Source organism: Sarcophilus harrisii, chromosome 1 (genome assembly GCF_902635505.1).
Source record: "Sarcophilus harrisii chromosome 1, mSarHar1.11, whole genome shotgun sequence".
In the NCBI taxonomy this organism is placed as follows: domain Eukaryota; kingdom Metazoa; phylum Chordata; class Mammalia; order Dasyuromorphia; family Dasyuridae; genus Sarcophilus; species Sarcophilus harrisii.
The window spans coordinates 551457982-551481078 of NC_045426.1; the positions used below are offsets into that span (position 1 = coordinate 551457982).

The 23097-nt window shown below is 36.3% G+C and overlaps 1 protein-coding gene across 2 annotated transcripts in view; it reads left to right on the forward strand.

The window, feature by feature from the left end:
* The first annotated feature begins 3975 nt into the window (after nucleotides 1-3975).
* Nucleotides 3976-23097, forward strand: part of ELOVL2 (ELOVL fatty acid elongase 2) — a 97997-nt gene continuing 78875 nt past the window's right edge. Inside the window, exon 1 of one of the 2 annotated variants that reach the window (XM_031946853.1) lies at nucleotides 3976-4097. Coding sequence is in view for 1 of the 2 variants with exons in the window: in XM_031946852.1 (XP_031802712.1) it covers nucleotides 4582-4584 (3 nt within the window). In the remaining variant the exon portion in view is untranslated. Of the gene's footprint in view, nucleotides 4098-4461; nucleotides 4585-23097 lie in introns of those variants that run through there. The other variant, XM_031946852.1, reaches the window with a different exon arrangement.

Here is a 23097-nt window from a genome sequence, read left to right on the forward strand (position 1 = left end):
TAACTGTGGATCTGAATTCCTAAATCTATAATTCATAAGCATCCACTGATGTGCTGATCTTTAATAGTCAGGAGTCACAATCAACTCAAAGCAAAGACATTTACTAAGGTGATATTGTTAAGAGAAGTAGCTAGAAAAGAATTCCTCTTCAGGAATCTAAGATGTACTCTCATAAACCCACACATCATCCATGGTAAGAATGGGTACAGACTTAAGAGTACACTAATGTGATCTCAACACATTCACAAGGAACACATGTGACTAAAGCCACATATGAGGTCTCCACTACTGCAAGGCCCAAAGTCATTTTACTTGATTATGTTCTCATCGTCTCTGCTGGGCAAATTGCTCACCTGGACTCCCTGGGCCATTACTCTCTAAAACCCAACTCTAACTAAACAGAGCAAATAATCTCTTGAATCCATAGTTGACTTTTTTTTCTCTCTTGCCAGAGGTCTCACTCCTTGAAGCTGCTTCCTACCTTGAAGGCTGCCTCTATAAATTGTTTCCTTCTGGAGAGTGTGTCTCTGATCCCTATCTTGAAGACTCAACTTTCCAAATTGCTCCCTGGTGGATGTGGTTTCTCCTACTGGCAGAGTATTATTTCAGCTAGATGTCATGGCTGATGAGGAGAGACAATTGCTTCTCATACCTTCTGCCCTCTCGAAGACATATAGGGATCACCTTCCAATAAAAAATAATCCCTATAATATGCTAACTACTTTACTATCTGGGGGGGGGGTTGGTAGGTTTAGGTTTTTAAAAATAATTATTGACATGTTTCTTTTTTAGATCACTTATGTTTCCCACTAGGATTAGCATTTTAAAGGCCTGCAGGATTATGGCCAAACTTTAACTTTTTCTAGCAAATAAACAGCTAGCTTTCCAATTCAATCTGAGAATCCCTTTCAGCTAAGTAGAAGAGATGACATGGAATAGAACAGGATTTTTTTTAGTTCATTAGCATATTAATACCTGGTTACTTCTGTTAGCACTTTCTGTGATTGTATCAACTAGTTAATAGGTGCTTGGGTCAAAATCAAATCCTACTCCTAGAGACACATATTTATATATGAAAACTATAATGCAGAACAATCACATGAAAGACATAAAAGAATAAAATAGATTGTGAAAGTCATATCTATAAAAATGATTAAAATTTGAATGCAAAAGTGAAATCTCTATGATTTCAGCTGTCAAAAGCCAGAATTAACTGTACAATTGAGCTGATTTGCCATGCAAAAAAAAAAAAAAAAAAAAGACTAGGATGACTTAGCTCCCATATAAGAACATGTGGACATGTCCTCAGGTGCAATGAGAGGATTAATAAGCAAATCAAATGTGTTTTTGGAGTTGACTGACAGTATCCAATTCTAATTGTATCCAAAGCAACAGATCTAAATATGATTTGTTCATCTTGAAAGCTTCAAGCCCTTAAATCTAACCTCTTATATTTATCTCTACTCATTGAGCTAAAAATGGCATGAATACTGCCTAATTATTTTCTTATTCTATGCTCTAAATATTTTATACCTTTTTCAACATGAAATCCACTAATATTGATGTTTGTACCAGGTACAAAAGCTATCTAATTTATAGCTGACATTTATACAATAGCTTGTCAATTTGCCTTCCCATGTTATTTAGAGGGGATTCCTGTTCAGCTATGGATTGGGCTACTTGATCTCTTGGTCTCTTCTACCTCAGGTTATGTGAGTTTGCTTTACTATTCATCTTGGTATTGTTTTCATTGGAAGGGGAGGGGTGGCTAAACCTGATGGCACAAAAGTTCCTAATGCCTGAAGGAGGGAGGGAGTGCCATATTAAGAGGAGAAGAAAAAAAAAAAAAAGAAAAAGCTATGTTGACCACAAATTTCAACCATTTTACAATTTTGTCTTGGTTCACCGTTACTTTAATTACAAGAATTAGGGAGGAATCATGTTTCAGAGGAAAGTGAATTAGAGGAGACAGGCAGTTAGCAATCCTAATCCCTATTCTCACAGTCTCTTGTCTCCTTAATCTGTGAAATGAAGTAATTAAACTAGGTGATCTTTACTTTTTGTTATAAAATTCTAGGGTTATGCTAATACTAATTATACTTTGAAATAGCTAGGTGGTTTAGTGAATAGAGCACTTAAAGTCAGGAAGACCTGACATCAAATCAGCTCCAGACAATTACTAGCTGTGTGACCCTAGACAAGTCACTTAATAGGTGCTTGCCTTAATCCACTGGAGAAGGAAATAGCAAACCACTCTAGAATCTTTAACAAGAAAACCCCATAGTCCATATTGGAGTGTTATAGTCTATAAAGAGTCACATACAGCTAAAGGAAAAACTTAACTTTGCAGAGCAACACATGTGACTTGAATTATTTGATTAAAATTTATATTAATTATGGTCTTTAGTTATTATTGTTAATAAAATTTAAAATTTTATATTCTACTTTATCTTAATCTATAGGATCCCAGTTTCCATGTGTTTAAAAAGCAAGCTCCTGTATACTTATTTCCTTCTTTGTCTAGTAAGTGAATGATGGATAATAAAAACTCCAGTTTACTGAATTACCTTTTTTGGTAATAATACTATGTGTATAAAGTGTTTCAATTATCAGATAAAATGTAGGTAATTTACAGCTAAAATCTGACTACAATTGGGTATGTGTTTATATAATGAGAATACAATGGTGAATAGAGTGGAAGGATGATGATGTGGTAGTTAATAAGAAAAGTACAGATCTGATTTAAAAATTTAAGTTCATTTCATGTATTAAGCTTTCTTGGTGTGACCATCAACTCTTAATTTTTAACCTGATTGTTTGAAGGCTGATTATCTTTCAGTGCTGTAGAGGAGGAAAATAAAGTTATTCTCCAGAATGCAATAGACAAAGGTATTTGCATTACGTCATGCCAGATTAAATGCACCATGATATTAACATTCAGACTTTTATAACCTGAGTATCCACAAAAGCTGAGAGAATTTTTGTTCTGTAGCATATAAATGTGACATAGAAAATTGGTTACTGAGTTCTTTGGGCTGAATCCTGGCTTTTAAGATTCTGTGATACTGAGCTGATAATATCAAAAATAAAAAATCTATTAATTATCATAAAGACATTCACCTCTTTTAACAGACATAACTGGTGCTAAGAACTTACTGAAAAAAGGTGATGTGTCACAGCAAAGATGGCAATCATATGACAATTTATTACAGCTTGCAAATCACAAGATATCAGTCTTGTCCTTTAGGCTCCAACAATGCTTTCTTACGAGGAACTTTGAGACTTTACCTTCAGCTGAGTTGCAGGAAGGTTAGACATGTTCTATTGTATACCTACGTGGTTAACTGGATATAGGCTTTTGTATCCTAAATTACTCAAATGACTTATACAACAAATATAATAAAGCTTAAATTTTTAACGTTTTAAAGTCATTAAAGGGGAAAACTAAGGGGAAAGGAAAGAAATTTTCCAACTTCACCAAACATGTGTCCCCTAAACTTCGCATTTTCACCTAGGGATATGAAACAAACCTCAGGGTCTGAGATTCTTTCAGCTCTCACCGTTATTAAGTCCGAGTAACTTTTAGGGTAGAGTGGCATGTTTTGTTAGTTCGAGTCTGACCCTGAATTTGTGCTTAAATGGGTGTCAGGCTCTTGGACTTGGGATGCAGAATAAATGTCACGATTTGGGATGCATCTCTTGCTGTTACTTCTGTTACCTTCTCCTAAGCACAGAAGTCCCACTCCCCCTTCCGTCCTCAACAAATCAGCAAGACGAAAAACAACACATCCGAGCAATCTTATGGAAGGGGGATCCTTCCTCAACTACGTTGCCTTTGAAGAAGGGGGCGGGGGGGAGAAGGCAAGAGAAGCAATCGCTTCACCTTCGACATAAAAACATCTTATCTTGCACTCTCTACACTCTCCCCAAACAACCACTGGCTTTTCTTTTGAGGGTAGGTTCAAAGAGAACTGAGAGCTGCGGGACCCGTGGTGGAGCGTCCTTGGCTGCGCATCTCCGCCCGTCCAGGAGGGGGCGGTGGCGGAGCACCCGAGACCTCCAGTTTCGAGGAAGGCTACCGGAGCCAAAGTGGTAAGGTAAGGTGGAACTGGAGGTGTTGGTTATAGAGTGAAGGGCTGGCAGGAGGTCCGGCAAGCCGTGGTCTCTTCCTCGGCCCCGCCCCCTCTATTGGCGTTGCCCCCTCCCTTCGTCTAGCTTCCTCCGCCGCCTTCCCAGGCCTGCAGCGCAGGCTTCCCTTCCCTAGAGGGCGCAGCAGAAACGGAGTGAGAGCCTGAGGGGAAGCCTTAGGAGCCTCGGGGCCGCGAGGCTGCGAGGGAGGGAGGGGAGAGGAGGGAGAGGAGGGAGGCCGGTGCGAAAGGGAGGCGGGGGTGGGGGGCGGGGGCAAGGCCGAGCCGAGCCCTGTGGGGTGTGAGTGTGTGTGCCTGGGGCGTGCTCGGGGGTGTGCGCGCGTGTGTAAAACCTTATAGAGGGCGCGCCCGCCGCGCGCGGGGCAGAGGGAGGCTGGATACCCTGGACAGCGCATCTCTTCGCTCCTCCGGGCTCGCACAGACTTGGCCAAACATGGTGAGTGCGCGAGGAAGTGCCGGTGCAGGGACCCAGGCGGGCCAGGGGGTCAGAGGGGCGGCGGCGGCGGCGGCGGCGGCGCAGTCCCCCCCCCGCTCTCCACCCCACCTGAAGGGGTCTCTTACCCGCGCGCGCGCGCACGTGCTGCGTAGGGACCAATGCTCTGACCCCGACGGCCTTGCCCTGCTGGGTGACCGTGAGTTCGCGCGCGAGCCCCAGTCCGGGGGGGGTGTGAGGGAAGTAACGTGCCCGTCGAGCGGTCGGCAGCCCGGCCACGGTGCACAGCCCCACGCAGTCACACCCCCTGGAACAGCGAGCCGGGGACGCGCGCCTGATCCGGGCCGGTGACCACGAGCTGGGCGAGAGCTTCGCCACCGACTCTCTGCGGCCCAGCTGTTGGGGGGCAAATGGAGAGAGAGCATGTCCGCTCTCCCACCGTCCGCTGACGTGTGGGCGTCCACCTGCGGCATGAGAGCCCTGCTCTCTGTCCCCCCAACCCGCACCCCGACCCTGGCTCACGCGAGTGGGCTCTCAGGCTTCTAATTACGGTCACGGCATGGGCTAGTCTTTGGTCCGCTAAAAGGACAAGCTCTTTGTAGAATGAGAACCGCATCTTCTCCGCCTCCCAAACCTCTTTCTTTTCCCACTTCAGTTTCTTTTAATGGTGACGCTTGTCTCATGAAACGACTGAATTTGGGCATGGATTTGTCTGTGGTGGAAGAAAGCCGCTGGCCTGGGTTTCGCAAGACCTGACTTCAAATCTATTCTTAAAAATTAGTAGCTGTGAGATGTTGGATACGTTACCTTATTCTAAACGTTTCTTCACCTGTAAAATGTTTCCGTGCCTGTAAAACGTTGCCGTGTATGCTTTGGGAGGTAGCTCCAAGGAAGGAATTTGATAAACCTTAAAGCATTTTGGAAATAAACTTGTCATTTCAATTTTATTTGAACGTTTGTTTCTAGCCATATGATTATAAAGTCATTATGTGCCCTTTAGTAAGCACATAGTGTCTGTTATATTTATGGCATCTACTTTCCAACAGTTGTCTTCATCTTCCAGTTCTTAAAAACACTTTGCTGAGTGTCAGTCTTTGTCCCCAGAGAAGGGAATGGATGGATGGCTCAAGAGCCTTTTCCTCTAAACTTGACCTTGTAGCTGCAAAGGGAGAAAACATGCTGTACTGTGCTATCAGAACTAGCATAAAACAAAATCCTGCATAAGTTGTTTTCTGCTTCTTCTTCCAAGACACATATGGTTAGAGTTTTCCATTAGGCCCTATATTTCACCTTGAGTCTTGCCCTCCTTAGTCTTTCCCAGTCATCCAAGACTTGTCAATGTCCAAATCCTTTCCACACTCAAATTTATCAGTCCTATTATCTTATCCTCTAAGGGACCAAGTATTAACTTGATACAATGACAAAAAGTATTCAGGGTAATGTGAGGGTCAGTCATAGGATAATAGATTTTGAGTTGGAAGAGACTTTGAATGTCATCTAGTCCATTTTCTCCTCCTTGTCATTTCTCAGCTAAGGAAATCCATACTCAGAAATAAAGTGGCATAGATAGTAAATGGCAAAAACAGAATTCTAACCCAATTCCTCTGACTCCAAAGCAATTCTAGTGCAGAAGGCTAGAGGTCTGTTCGTTATATAACTATTGATGTATATTAACTGGGACTATCTGGAGACAATGTCTCCACCTTGCACATCTTACCCATTGTTAGATTGTAGTCTGAAAGTGATTAGATTAGATGAGATTCATGTTTTTAGACATATCCTTTATAGTTTACAGGAAACCAATCATCTGTTTTACTTGTGCATGAGATTGTCCCTGTATTTTATGTTGTCCTCTTCCTGACTGGATGCATTGTATGTGGCTTTCAATCTTGGAAATAACATTTGACTGATCTACTTGGGGCTCAAGTTTTTGTTCTGAGGTGTCTAGAGTGAGAGTTTTTGTTAATTTAAGATATATTATCTGGGAAGATTTATTATCCCAAATCAAGGGATAGGATACTGATAAACATTTTCTCTGTTGTTACAGTGATAGTTTTTTCATGTTGTAGCAAAAGATGCGATATTGATGCTTTTCAAAAGAAAGCTCTTTAAAAAGAATACAATGAAAATGAAGTTTCTAGATGTCAATTACATGAAATCTTGTAACACTTATATTTATGTGTAAGATGAACTGGAAGGAAAAGGAAATGTATCATCTAGTCTTTGTTATTTTGATTATTTTGAGATAATTCTCCCAAGAGTTACATTTTTAAATCTACTTGGATTGTGCATATTTGAGTGGCGATTTGGATGTACTAAATTACTTAGATTTGTTAATCATAGTGTAATCACCTGGAATTTTCAAAATCTACTGCCCAGCTGATCACTAGAAGTTGAGATAGCTAAAAGTTATTAATAAGAGGGTTGAAGTGGCCCTGACTAAGTAGGAGTGTAAACTAAGTGACTTTTTTAGTTGCTTTCCACTTTTATGATTCAGTACTAGTGTTACTTCATTCTTTAGGTAACGGTTGAACTAATTATTTTAAATTTTATTATCACCTATAACATGCAATAATGTTATATACAGACCATAAAGAATCATTCATTGCCTGTGGTTGGATTAATTCCTAAGGGTCCCAGACTTCTCTTTGCTGGTCTGTGAAATGAACTGCACTTTTTTACTTTTAAATTGTCTAGTGTACTAGGTGGAGGCCATCCAATGCTACTACTTCTTTCCCAAAGTTTACAAATTATACATTTGTATTTTTCCTTTCTCTAACTTGTATCTACTAGTCATTCTAAGATTTTAGTACCTATAAATAAATTCTTTAGTGGAAACTTTTAGAAAATACTAAGTGTATATTATTTTTTAAATTTCTAGTTGTCCGTTCATGTATATTCTTCCTTTACTTTAATCTTCATGTTTCTGGTTTTGGTAAAAGATTCTACCAAATCTGGGAACTGGGAGTCTGATTACTTTCTCAGACTGTGACCATGTTTGTAGTTCAGGGATCTGATTAAGACATTCTATTCATTGTTACTATATGTGAATTAAAAATTTCCCCCTCTTTTTAACTGTTAGTACTCCTTTGAGTGCCTCATTGCTACAGTGTGCTTTTTGAAACAGAAAGAAAGCTACTAGTCTTTCAGTGTTCTTTCTGTTTCCTATCGATGTTAGTAATTCCACCAGCTCTTCTGTCTACAGTGTCTGAAATCTGACTCTTTTCACTCTTTTCCCTCCTACCCAGGTTTTAGTCAAATATTCTCATACTTAAACTTAACAGTATCTTTTTTAAAAACTCCTTTCTTACTAATTGCCATAGTTCAAAATACCAAATATAGTGGCTTTTTTTTTTTGCCTTTAATTATGCAGATTTTCCTTCCTGTTCAGCACTGTGATATACAAGAAGAAAACATTGGCTATGGAGTCAGACTATTCAAGTCCATGCTCTGATGATTATTAACTGTAATGACCATGGGCCTTATTTTCTTTGTCTATAAAATGAGGGAAATTCTAGTTATTTTAACTACATCATAATTGTTGTTATAAGATTATCAAATGGTATAATTTATGAAAAGCATGTTTATAATCATAAAGTTTCTGTTGCTATTTCTATTTGTAATAGTTTTTTTTCTGACTTGACTTTCTTTCATTTCTACTTCATCCTTTATTTCTTTTTTCTATCCTCTTTCCCTTTCTATCTTCCTCCCCTCATACTCTTTTTTTTATGTCAAGTACAAATTTCATCTTTTTACAGGAAAATCAATATTGAATCAATATATCTATAATTCTATCTTGTTCCTTCGTCTGCATTTTTATTCTGTCATAAGTAATGTTAATTTTCTTTATTGAGATTATTACTAACTTTTCTCCTTTATCAAAGACTCAAAACTAGTGTCTCTTAAGTGATAATATGACATTAAAAATATCCTTCAAAGTCATTAATAAAATTGGAAAAATGCAGAAAGAGAATAGCAAATTGAAAGGAAAAATAAAATACTTCCCAGCTTCTAAGATTCACTGTTGTTTTCAATTAGTGGAATTGGATCTGATACATTCTTTATGCCAAGGCATGTGTGCTCTCTAAGCACAGAGTAGAAAAGAGCTTTCTTTAATTTTCCTCATATTTCCTCCCTTACTTAGGATTACAGCCAAGTGAATGGAGAAATCTGGTGAGATATTGGAAATTGAGGAATTTGGTGAGATTTTTGTAATGGTAGGATTTTTTTTTCTATGCATCTATATTAAGTATGTAAGGGGAGGGAGGGAATAAAAGGGGGGGAGAGAGAGAGAGAGAGAAAATGGACAAAAGTACAATCCTCAGATGATTTAGATTCATTAAAAAATTGTAAAGATGGGTTTTAAGCCTACAAAAAAGTCACATAACAACATTAAGCCTCCTAGCCTTACTTTAACTCAATTCCTATTTGTAGTGAAAGTCCTAGAGAGATATGGAAATAGCCCCAAATCATAAGAGTGAAGAGCTAGGTATTTTCTGGCTCTAACTCAGCCTCTCTTCTCCTCTCAAGTACTGTACATAAGAAGATTGGCAAGATAACCTATTGTTCTTCTTTTCTGTGTTGAATATGACACTGAATGTTAGTCTATTTCCTATGAAGGGAAAGATTAGGTTTCACACAACCTATGGTCACTGATAGTAATAGAATAAAAGCATTGACAACATGCTTCTAAGCACTGCTATCATGATCCTAAATTTTAGGAAAGTGTTTTCTTTTGTGTAATCTGTAACTCCCTGTCTATCTCTCTGTTTCTGCCTCTATCTTGTTTGACCCTCTGTCTCTCTCATACATAAGAGAGGGTTGGATGAGTAATTTCATTGATATAGGAAACTCCTCCTACTACTGCAGGTCTGCACCTTTTCTATAAATAGACTTACAGAGTTGCCTAGAGCTTTGAAAGATTAAGTGACTTTCCTATTGTTCCTATTGTCAACAGTATGTGTCAGGACAGTTCTTTATTCACTATTTTGTGTGTGTATATGTGTGTGTGTGCATGTGCACACACGTGTATATACACGTACAAACAGGGATACACACAGAGTCACCAATTTAAAAACATTCAAACATTTATTAAGCACTAAATTTCAAGGCATTGTCAGACTTGAAGAGAAATATTGGATATAATCCTTTCACTTAAGGAGCTCATAATCTAAGGGAGAAATATGATATGTACACAAAATAAACATAATATAAAATGGAGTGTGCTGACTGCCTACAAAATGTAAAGAATATCTGGTAATTAAGAAGAATATCTAAGAAATTCGTTAGATAAGATACTTTTATATTGTTATTAATTAAAATTAGTTATTTGCTTGAAGTAAGCTCTTCTGCCATTATTAATCATCTATTTACCCTTTTTAAAGGGAACTCAGAATTTGATCTTCTGAATTTACAGAAAAGATAACAGGGGGAGATTATTTACTTTTTAATAAAATTCATTATGATAGGTTTCTTTTAAATGGTAAATACTTCTACTACATTTATATGATTTAAATAATGGAAATTTGTTTTACACAAACATGTTTTCAGTCATATCCAAGTCTTCATGGCCCCATTTGGGGTTTTCTTGGCAAAGGTAGCGGAGTAGTTTGCTATTTCCTTCTCCACCTCATTTTACAGATCAGGAAACTGAGGCAAACAATGTTTTTCTTTCCTTTTATATTAATGTAGTCACTTATGTTTCATATAGGTTTTCCCTATTTCCCATTAGTTGATTTTTCTTCAAATCCGTCCATATAAGACTTATAATCTTGCCAAAAACAATAGGGGTGGAAGAAGCTTTGAGACAAGGCAGTTACAATATATGAAATATCTCTTGACCAAGAGAGAGGCAAAAATCTGGGGATGTGACCTCTGGCTTCATGTGTGACATAAACAGTCCAAGATTTCAAACAAACAACTCTGGGAAGTTGGCTCCATTCCTGTGCAGCTTTGACTTTTCCAATGACCCTGACTATTGGAACATGATATGTACAATACCCCATTCTTCAGGATTCTCAGGGACCAAACTCTTGATAATACAAACAACAAAAAAGTTACAAATACAAAATATTTATATTGATAAATAATCTCAGAATCAATTAGCAAAAACCCAAAAATAACAATCACTATCAGTACTCATCAAAACTCTACTATGTTGAGAATCATGTTAAATTATAGAGAAGATAAAGAATTTTGATAAAACATAGCTCATGGTTTTATGGAAGGTAAAACAAAAACACAGATATACAGGATAAACACATTAGAGAGTTGTCAAACATAATAAGATAAAGTAAGGTAGTGTAATCTCAGGCTGTAAAAGGCCATGAAGTGTGAGAAAAGAGTTTGAACTTTGCTTAGGAAGCTCAGGGAGCTACTGAAGCCTTTTTAGAAGAGTAGTAACATAACTAGATCTAAATAGTATGTAAGCAGTAGGGGGCTGTGGATAAAATATTGGACTTTGAAGTCAGGAAAACCTGGATTCAAATCTTGTCTCAGATACTTAATTGGTTGTGTGACTCCAAGTAAATCATGACATCTGTCATCCTCATTTTCCTCATTGTAAAATGTGGGAGAAAAATAACGACTATTTTGCAGGGTTGCAGATAGAATTTACCAGGTTTGCAGATAGAATGAGATAACACAGATAAAGTACTCTGTATACCTGAAAGCTCTTTATAAATTCTAGAGATAGTTAGATGGCACAGTGGATAGATGGCTGGAGTCACAAAGTCCTGAGTTGCAATTCTTCTTTGGACACTTATTAAGAGAGTGACCCTGAGCAAATCATTCAACCTCTTCCTACATTTTTTCGATTATAAAATGGAGATAAAAATATCACTTACTTCCCAGGATTGTCTTCTGGGTAAAATGGGATATTTGTAAAGTGCTTTGCAAATCTTAAGACACTTCAAAAAAATGCTAGCTATTAGCAATATATACAAAACTTGGGATGGAAAGAAGAGACAGTGAAGGTAGGGAAGTTATTACAATAGGGGTGGTAATGAATGCCTACATTTGGATTTCTAAAGTAAGAATAGTCAGGGGGTATAGATTCAAGAGAAAATTGAAATATATGACCTTACATATAGAATATGAGGTAGGGAAAAGTCAGAAATTACATTAAATTAACTTATTTGTTAAGAACAATTACTTATTGGTAATAAAGAAGGACTAGAACCCTGGCCTTCTGAGTGCCAGTTCAGGGAATTCCTAAGTTCCACTATGTCAACCTGCTTCCCACAGGAAGAAGGTAATTTAAAAGGAAATCTCAGGCAATCAACAAATATTTCTTAAGAGCCTACTATGCACCAAGTACAGTGTCAGCTTCCAGGGATACGAAAACAATGAATGAACAGTCTTTATCTGAAGGGAAGTACTTTGTCTATGATTTATAAAAACTTAATTTTAAAATTTGACTCATTTAGAAAGATTTTATTTAGGTTTAGTTTTTCAGGTATACATCTATTGTGTAACGTGAGGTGCATTTTACCTGGCTTGACTCAATGGGGTTAGTGAACCTGGATTAAGTGAAGACTCTCTGATTCTCTCATTAATATGTGTCCTTTAAACTAGAGGAAAAAAGTTAGACTTTGTGGTGTGTGCCAGGCTGAGCCATTATGTTCTGACATTTTTTGTTTATCTCTGATAGCCAGAGATAAACTGTGGGTTTTTTGGTCAGTTTTGTTTAAATGCCCACGGCCTAATTATTTATACTTAAACAGCTTCCCTGGAAACCATTTCCCTTAATGGCTGTCATTATTTGTAGAAGGGTTAATGTGACATAATATAAAGAGTAAAAGGACTGAGAATTTGAACTTAGGTTTGGGCAGAGGAATTCCCTGCTTTTGGTAAATGTGTGTAGGCATGAAGGAGAAAGGTTGTATAGTATTATCAGTTAATGGCAATTTATGTACATTTTAAAGGTATGTATTCTTTGCAGCTTGGTGGCCCAGTAGATAAAATGCTGGGCCTGTAGTCAGAAAGGCTCAACTTCCTAAATTCAAATCCAGCCTCAGACACTTAGTTATACTTAGCTATGTGACACTGTGTAAATCACTTACTCCTGTTTGCCTCAGTTTCCTCATCTGTAAATTGAGCTGGAGAAGGAAATGGCAAACCATTCTAGTATCTTTGCTAAGAAAACCTTAAATGGGGTCACAGGGAATCAAACATGACTGGAAGACACTGAAATAATAGCAACAAATATGTGTGGCTATACGTGTAGATACAAATATACACACATACATATATATAGATATAGACATAGATATACAATACACATTATATCCGTGTCCTCTATAAGGGGAAATAGTTCATCTGAGCTGTTTCTAATACTACCCACTTAAGAGGGGACAGCAGTGACAACCAAAATGATAATTTAATTGAAGCTTTATGTGTCTGTTGTATCTCTTATTTTCTTATCCTCAAAGAATTCTATTTTTGATGCGGAAAAAAGGAAACAAAAATTTACTCTAAAAAAAATAAGTTTCCACAGGAGTGATTGAAAATGTTTCCAAAGCATAAATTTCAAAACTAGAAGCTCAGGAATTTTTATTCCCTGTTTCTATGTGTACTTTTATAGCCCATTCATAAGCAAAATAACTTGCTGACTTGAATTTCGTTAGCCAGGGTGCTCAGAATCCAGCTTAAGAGTGGTGGGCATGTAGATTTAGGGGTGTAAATAATTGGCATCAACTTCAAGTAAGATTATCTTGTCAAGGATTTCTCCTTTGATTCATTGTCAGATAAATTACACATTAATTCCACTCAAACATGATTTTCTTTGAAGTGACCTTTATGTTCATTTTCTTTCTCCTTGACCAGCAAGTCAAGTCAGCAGTACTGTTATCCTGAAAGTCTGGGGAATGTTTTTTTCCTTTTTTAAAAAATCATTTATTTTTATCAATTTAATTTTGCATTCTAGCAGTGTGCCCTTGTGGATAGCCATAATTGGAGTGAGAAAGAGCTGAGAACAATTCTTACCTCTAGTATATATTGGCTATGTGACTCCAGACGAGTCATTTCAACTCTCAGGGCTCTAGAATCTCGAAGTATAAATTGCCAAACAGGTGTCTTTCTGCATTATTAGAAGAAGTTTCCTCAATAAGTGATTCCAATATCAATTAAATCATAGTTTGGACAAAAAACAATAGACTACAAAAAAATTAATCCTTTTTTTTGAAAAATAGCTTTCCTGTTCCTATGCATATGCTCTATTAGTGACCTCCTCAATTTGATAAAGCAAATAAACTCTTAATGACTGTTAGAACTAGGAAGACCCTAAGAGATTATTTTAGCCAGCCCTGCCTTCCTTTTACAGATGAAGAGACTTGTCTTAGAATCAGTGAATACTAGAGCTGAGATTAGGATCCAGGTCTGTTTTCTTTTTACTTAAAGCACACAACTACAGGGAGAAAGAGATGACTTATTTAGTCAAGAAAGGACTATCCGAAATTGAGAAAGATGGGAGTGAGAGACCCAGGCTCCTAAAGGGTCTCTGCCTCCAGTCTCTTCCTGTCTTCCCTCTCCATTTTTCACAGAACTAACAAATTGATATTCCTAAAACATGTCTGACTATATAACTTTTCTACGTAATAAAGCTTCTTTGGTTTTATATTGTCTCTAGAATAAAATACAAAGTCCTCCGAGTGGCATTTAAAGTCCTTTTACCATCTGGTTTCAACTTTTAAAACTGATTTCACATTACTCCCCTTCATGAACCCTTTAGTTCCCACCAAACTGGTCTACTCGATGTCCCATCTCTGAACCACATGCTCTTTTCCATTCTATCCACCAAGCCTAGAATGCTTTCCTTCCTCATCATGTCCTTCGTTTCCTAGTTTCTTTCAGAATTCAGCTCACATGACAGCCTTTCTTGGATTTTCTCCTTCCCAGTTGACAGTGTCCTTTGTTCCACCCAACTTACTTTATATTTTCTGTTTATAGTGTCTTATTTATTAAACTGTGTGCTCTATTTTTCTCCAGTAGATATTAAATTCCAAAAGGGCAAGAATTGTTTTTGTTGTAATCCTTGTGTATCTAGGGGCCTGGCTCCATGCTAGGCATATATTTACTATATGCTTAATAGATCATTGTTGAATTAAATCTAAATGAATGAACTAGGAATGAAAAATTAAAAAAATCTACTTTTGAAGGTAGTTTCTCCAAAGATAATTAGACACTAAAGAACTGAAAAATCTTAACTGGCCTCTTGAGGTCAAAGTACCACCTTTAATCTAAAACAATCCCTTACTACCAAGAAAGAAACTTTGTTGCAAATCTTAATAACAAAACAACTAGCTATGTTTTTAAAGGAAGTAGATTATGGCTTTATAAGATTAGGCAGAGGCAAGTACCTTATATGTTATTAGGTAATCCAGTCCTAATATAGCTTCTTGTTTATTTTTAAAAATATGTTTATCAGGGTAGCTAGATGGCACAGTGAATAGAGTACCGGCCTTAGAGTCAGAAAGACCTGTTCAATGTGACCTCAGATACTTGACACTTACGCTGTGTGACTCTGAGCAAGTCACTAACCCCAATTGACTAGCAAAATAAATAAATATAATAAAAATATGTCATTAAGATCAGAATTGGGAGCCCATTTATTTCTCATTCATAGTACACATTCATTTAAAATTACCTTCTTATTTCTTAGTCAATAAGTAAATGAATTTTTATTGGAAACATGCCGTTTGCTGGGCTCCATGCTATGCCCAGTAGAGGATATAAAAATGAATAAAACCATAGTTTTAATTAAGGTTGATACATGGGATAATCCAATCTTGTGGCTTGATGTCAAAATTTAGAGTGTGTTGACAATGCCTGTTCTCTTTTCAGTTAGGAAGGACATGGACATTTAGCATTTAGTCAATAAAAAAAATTTGAGCAAGAATTTTCTCTTCTCCAGCCCTATACTATTCCTTCTGCCAAGGTAGCTTCCCAGTGGCAGTCTGTGGTCTCTGCTCACAGAAATAAGTGTTTTGGGGCAATGATGTCTTTCCTCTAGCAGGGTCTTATGTCCTGAGATTTGAATTTCTTCTCTTCAAGTTCCCTCTGTCCCTATACTTAAGAGAATTGGTCATAATTTTTCCTGGTCCTTAGAATTATTAGTTTTAGCTTTATGCAAGACAAATTATCCATCCTAAAGGTACTTACAACTAATTAGGAGACATAATATAAGGCTATCAGTAAAGGAGAGATCAATGAATGATATTTGAACTAGACTGAAGAATGAGTAAGATTTCTGTGGGTGGAGAATAGCTATTTCTATAGATAAAGTTAGGCAATAACAATAAATCCATTCAGTTTGACATTAGAAATAATAAGTTTTTAAATACTTAAGCCTTGAAGGGCTTGCAATTTACATCTTTGGAGAAGATACTTAGTAAGATCAGAAATCCATGGGAATACTGACGTATATAAATGATTAGTTTAGTACTAAAATTAGTTCAGTTGCTGAGAAATAAAGCCTAAAGAAAGTTAATATGAAGACCATATCACTCCAGGAAAAGCAGGATGAATTGACACATGGAAAACAGACTAAGAGTCATATGAAATAGAATGACATTCCTTCCCTCTCATGAGCCAGTTGCCTTCATCCTGTTAGTCACAGCTATTTTTCCTGAACTTTTCAAAGTGAATTTGAAGAAAAGCTGTAGAGATATGCTATCATAACTATAGTTTTGCTCTTTTTCTACTGATAAGCAACACTGAACAAATCTAGCCACGGATTTTGTGGTCATTGAGATGTAATATTTAATTGTTCATTTTGTTATTTAGGACTCCAAGCATTGCTTATTATTTAAGTGTTGAATTTCACCAGAAATTTGCATTGGCCACATTCTGAAATATATTATGAGAAATTCATATATACATTTATGTCTCATAAAAATGTAAAATTGCTGAACTGTTTTTATTTTTTAACTTTAAATTAATAGATTATGGTTTACTTAAACTGGAAAAGAAAATTAATATGTTCCTTGGAAACATTAAGCTTATAGGTATTTTACACCTTATTAGAAATTACTTAACTAATCCAGTTTGTAATGAATAGATTTTCTGAATTGAAAAGACATTTTTGAAGGACAGTGCATCTAACCAATTTGGGTTAGTAATAGTAAATGTAAAGAAATAATGGAAAACAAATTTGTAAATGTGATGTAGGGATCCAGTTGTGGCAAGAGTTGACAATCAGGCTAAATAGTTTGGGCTCTATTCTGCAGGTCATGGGAAACTATTGAAAGATTGTGAGAAGACCTATCATATAATAAGAATGAGAATAACTAGCATTTATACAGCACTTTAAATTTACAAAGCCCCCGAATGATGTGTTATTTCAGTTGATGCTTACAGCAGTCCTGAAAGTAAGGCACTACTATTCTTATTTTATGGATGAGGAAACAGGTTGAGAGAGGTTACCCGATTTGTCCAGAGTCATTTAGCAAATAAGTGGGGTTTTTTGGTTTTGTTTTTTGTTTTTATTAGTACTTACATTTATTTCAGGTATGCATTTACATGCATATTACTGAGCAAAATTGGATTGCAAACAAATATACAAATATCAAAACAAACATTATCAAATAACATAACTGACGCTAATGTTATAAGCATATTAATGCAATTGGTAAGGAAGAATCATGGAAGAGGACTGTAACTATGGCATTTTTCTTTTTAAACAAGACAAAACTTTCAATAGCACCATAATGGCAATACTTATAAGAAACGAAGACAGAACATTTTCATTACTATTTTTTCAAAATCATTTGCTTTGCATTTAGTGAATTAGGCGGAAAGTGAAAAGTGCATGTATTTTAGCCAGCATCAACTTTTTTAATAAGCAAATTTTAAAGAAAATAAAGCTATCCATACTGGGAATCTGCCTTTTGTACCTGTGCGAGCCTGCATTGTTCCCCGAGTCAATGTTTGGAGATGAGCATGTGCTTTATAAACTGTTAATGCCCTTTTCCCTTAATGCCCGAGTGAGTCTTTGGTAGACTTTTTCATTATCATTAGCAATAAGAGTTATGTGTTTCCCTATCTACCCCAGTCATTTTGGGTTCTGTGGTTTTTCTTCATAATCCAAAGTGGCCAAAGAGGATGTCCCAGAAAACAATACAGTAAAATTCTCAAACAACCAGGCACTTAAAACCCTCTCTTTTGCAAAGGCACTGAGAATCAATGAGGTACATTCTTCCCCTCAATGAAAAAAGTGACTATTTCTTTAAAATACTTATAAAGCAATGGAGTCTGCAAATAAGTATTTAGGATAAGATTTAAACTCAGGTCTTCTTGACTTCAAGTCCATTATTATATCCACTATAAATAGTGGATACATAAATACGTAATATTTATGTACATAAATAGTGTGTATTATAAATAAACATAAATAGACATAAATAAAGCAATGCTATAGAAAAATTAATGTAGCACTAGTCTTAAGGATGAATTGGAGAGGGAGAAACAAATCAAGGAGAGTAATTATTTAACTATATTCCTAATATAGAACAATCACAAAGGTCTGCTGAGGGCATGGATGCTATTCATCTTTCCTGTTCATTTTTCTATTGACAGTTCTAGAAAGTCCTCTCTTTAAGCCTTAACTAGTTACTGTTTACTTGAACAGCCTTAACTAGTTACTGCTTACTTGAACAGCGCAAAATGTTTTTTTTTTTTGTCCTGCATCAATGGATTTTAATTATAACTGTTAGGTGTCACCTTTTACAAGTGAGAAAGTATTTCAGATATTTGTCCTTCTAATTCTTGGCTTTATTCCTGAAGACCTGTGCATGAGCATCAACTATAATTGTAATTAAGGAGTAAAAGAAATCAAAGCTATGTATTTGTTACTAAAATCATTTTGTATTGAATAGTTCTCAGAAAAGGCTGGATTTGATATATTAAATTAAAAAGTTATCTTGAAGGTTGATTTTTTATGGATTTGAAAGAGATTTAGAATCCTGAGAGTTCTATGAATATCCTTAAGCTTACTCCTGAGAGTTCTTGTCTATCTATATCAGTATCTTATTTCTAGAATATTGAATGCCTTGATTTTAACAACTCATCCTAGAAGAAATGCATGCTTCATCCAACTAGGTGGTACAGTGGCTAGAGCTCAGGACCTAAAGTTAAGAAATCCTAAATGTTAAATATGTTATGGTATATCCAGATACAATCTATGTAGAAGGTGTGCAGAACCGTTACAGTTCTTTTGTTGCACAAGAAGAATTGGATTCAGAAGGTAAAAATAACTTGGGAAGAAAAACAAAAATGCAAGTAGTCCACATACATTTCCCAGTGTTCTTTCTCTGAGTGTAGCTGCTTCTGTCCATCATTGATCAATTGGAACTGAATAAGATCTTCTCTTTGTCAAAGATATCCACTTCCATCAGAATACATCCTCATACAGTATTGTTGTTGAAGTGTATAATGATCTCCTGGTTCTCTCATTTCACTTAGCATCAGTTCATGTAAATCTCTCCAGGGCTCTCTGTATTCATCCTGCTGGTCATTTCTTACAGAACAATAATATTCCATAACATTCATATATCACAATTTACCCAACCATTCTCCAATTGATGGGCATCCATTCATTTTCCAGTTTCTAGCCACTACAAAAAGGGCCGCCACAAACATTTTGGCACATACAGATCCCTTTCCCTTCTTTAGTATTTCTTTGGGATATAAGTCTAGTAGTAGGACTGCTGGATCAAAGGGTATGCACAGTTTGATAACTTTTTGGGCATAATTCCAGATTGCTCTCCAGAATGATTGGATTCGTTCACAACTCTACCAACCATGCATTAGTGTCCCAGTTTTCCCGCATCCTCTCCAACATTCATCATTTTTTCCTGTCATCTTAGCCTATCTGACAGGTGTGTAGTGGTATCTCAGAATTGTTTTAATTTGCATTTCTCTGATCAATAGTGACTTGGGACACCCTTTCATATGAGTAGAAATAGTTTCAATTTCATCATCTGAAAATTGTCTGTTCATAACCTTTGACCATTTACAGATTGGAGAATGGCTTGATTTCTTATAAATTAAAGTCAATTCTCTATATATTTTGGAAATGAGGCCTTTATCAGAACATTTATCTGTAAAAATGTTTTTCCCAGTTTATTGCTTCCCTTCTAATCTTGTTTGCATTAGTTTTGTTTGTACAAAGGCTTTTTAATTTGATATAATCAAAATTTTCTATTTTGTGATCAATAATGACCTCTGGTTCTTCTTTGGTCACAAATTCCTTCCTCCTCCACAAGTCTGAGAGGAAAACTATCCTATGTTCCTCTAATTTATTTATAATCTTGTTCTTTATGCCTAAATCATGGACCCATTTTGATCTTATCTTAGTTTATGGTGTTAAGTGTGTGTCCATGCCTAGTTTCTGCCATACTAATTTCCAGTTTTCCCAGCAGTATTTGTCAAATAATGAATTCTTTTCCCAAAAGTTAAGATCTTTGGGTTTGTCAAACACTAGATTGCTGTAGATATTAACTATTTTGTCATGTGAACCTAACCTATTCCACTGATTAACTAATCTATTTCTTAGCCAATACCAAATGGTTTTGGTGACTGGGGTAGCAGTTTTTCTGTGGATTTTTAGGCCAGGCCCAGTTTTTTTCCCTTTCAGTTTCTAAGGATTCTCCTTTTCCATCCAAAAAGTAAATATAGAGATGACAATCTAAATAAATTCTAATTCAACAAAAGGATATTCAAGATACTTTATCTGGTGTTCAAGATGAAGACATGAAAGCAACATAATTCTTACCCTCCAAACTTTCTACATGTAATCAAACAAGTAATGCATGATAATTTGAGGAAGAAACATTATAAAGTGGTGAGATCAGTGAAGACTTCATGAAAGAGGTAGCATCCAAACAATCCAGAAAGAAAGAAAAAATTTATATAGGTAGAAGTGAGGAAGGAATACATTCCAGACATGGAATTGGGGGGAATAATTTGAATGAATGTAAGACACAGAAGTATTGGCTACTTTATGTCATACTAAATGGGAAGAAACTCAGCAGTTCATTTTAGCTGGGATGTAGAATATATGGAATACAAATGAAAAAGTTGGTTTTAGTCAGACTATGAAGGGCAAACTAGGGAGTTTATTTTATTTCTAGAGGTGAGGATTTTTAAGCATAGGAATGCCATAGACCAGTACTCAGGAAGATTATTTGATAAACTTACAATTAATTTGAAGTACTTTGTATAGATGGCTTTAGTTCATTTTTATAACTTGTTTGTTTCAGGATACAAAGTTAATTTGAATTTGTTTTGGAGGCAGCTACTAAAAATACAGGTAATTGTTACAGGTAGTAAATCCTATAGTCAACAGTTTTATTAAAAAGAATTTTCAATATTATCTGAACAGTTGTAAATGAAAGGGAAATTTTGTTAACAGCACCAAATGTTATAGGGTGGATGCTCTGGGAAAAATCATTCTTGCATTTTCCTGAAGAATATTTGATGTAAATAATATGCTTTTCTGGAAGTTAGGAAGTATAGTTGAAAAAAGCATTGGCAGGCAGCTAGATGGCATAGTAAATAGAGCACTAGTTCTGAAGTATTGAATTCGGGAGGACCCGAGTTCAAATGTGACCTCAGAAACTAACACTTACTAGCTGTGTGACCCTGAACAAGTCACTTAACCCTAGTTAACTCATAAAAGAAAAAAAGGAAGGAAAAAAGGAAAGAAAAGGAGAAAAAGAAAGGAAGGAAGAATGGAAAAAAGAAAAAAAAAGTATTGGCTTTGGAATCAAAAGGACCTGGGATCCAAATTTCTAGTATTTAATAACTGTGTAACCCTAATCAATTCATTGAACCACTCTGAGCCTCCTTTTCCTCATCTGTAAAATAAAAATGTTGGATCACATGGTCTCTGAGGTCCCTTTTAGTTCTAGATTTGTGATCCTATGAGATGAAATGATAAAAGATGTCTTGAATGGATTTTCTCCTCTTTTGATTGGATTCACCTGATTAGTATATGAGGTAATATAGCCATGATCAGTATGTACAATGAACTTTCCCAAATGGTGGGAAAATCAGATTCCAAGAAAAATGTTTTTCAGATTTAAATAGCATCTCAGAATGAAATATATTGGAAAAGTTCAAGAAGGGAAGGACTAAGTAGATCCTTAGTTTTTTCAATATTAAGGGTCTTGCCAACTCATTTGCATGACTTTCAAATAGCTCTGTAGCTGGAAATGTGGATTGTTTCCAGGGGACAACAGCTACAAGCTAGGTAAAATGGTCAGATAATGTTATATAGGGCTACAAACTGTATTTGGGGAACATGTGCTAGGAAATCTTTTGTGATCCTTCTTGGCTGTAACAAGAGGGACAGTCTCTCCTTCATTAATCCCAGTCTTTGGGACGCAGTGTTATATTACAAACAGCTGGGACAGCAACTAAGAAACTTAGTTTTGAAACATAGTCTTCTTTGTCTCACTTGGCAAACTAAGAATTATGGGAAATCTGAAGCTGCTTATTATTTTTTGAAAATCCATTGTCTAGCCAGTGCAGGGGTCCTGTGTTCACCATATGCCCTATATATAAAATGAAAGTTGCAATAGGGGAAAAAAAGGAAGGAAAGCACTTACAGTGCTAGTATATATTCTCATTTTCTTTCTTTTCCAATCAGCCCATTTCAGGAAATGGTGTGAGCAATAGCAATTTTATTTTCACCTTTTGGACTGCTCTATTTTTTGCTCTTCACATAGAATTCCCCAGAAATGAAGTTTTTGGAGTTACCTATGTCATTTACTACAATTATATATACATACCTATATATTCATAAATGTTTTTTGTAGTTGAGGGATTCCCTTGTAATGAGAAAGCCCTGGGTTAAAGTCCTACTTCTGATACAAATAAATTTTGTGAGCTGAGCAAAGCACTGAACTTTGCAACACCTTGGACAATTGCTTCGTGTGTGTGTGTGTGTGTGTGTGTGTGTGTGTGTGTGTGTGTGTGTGTGTATTTTTTTGCTGAGGCAATTGGGGTTAAATGACTTGCCCAGGGTCACACAACCAGAAAGTGTTAAGTGTCTGAGGCCGGATTTGAACTCAAGTTCTCCTGATTTCAGGGCTGGTGGTCTATCCAGTGCTCCATCTAGCTGCCTCTGGACAACCGATTCTTCAAGTTACAAACAAATTATTTATTTGCTTTGGTGGAGATCTTTTGTACACTGGTGGTTTTCACCATTGATGAAGTAATAAGTTGACCCTCTAAAAAGTATTATTAAATATATAAGATTATAAGATTTAGAACTTGAAAGGACTTTAGAAAATAACTACTTCAGGTAATTATACAGCTGAGGAAACAGACATTAATGACTCATTAAAGGCCACAAAGATAATAAGCAGCAGTCAGTTATCTTGACTTTTGTATTACTGTTGGACTTTGGTGACTCTGGAAGAGAGACTGAGGCTGATGACTTTGTGCAGCTCTCCCTCACCAAAATCCAGTTCACAAGCAATTCAAGACATCACCCTGATGGTGAACAACAGA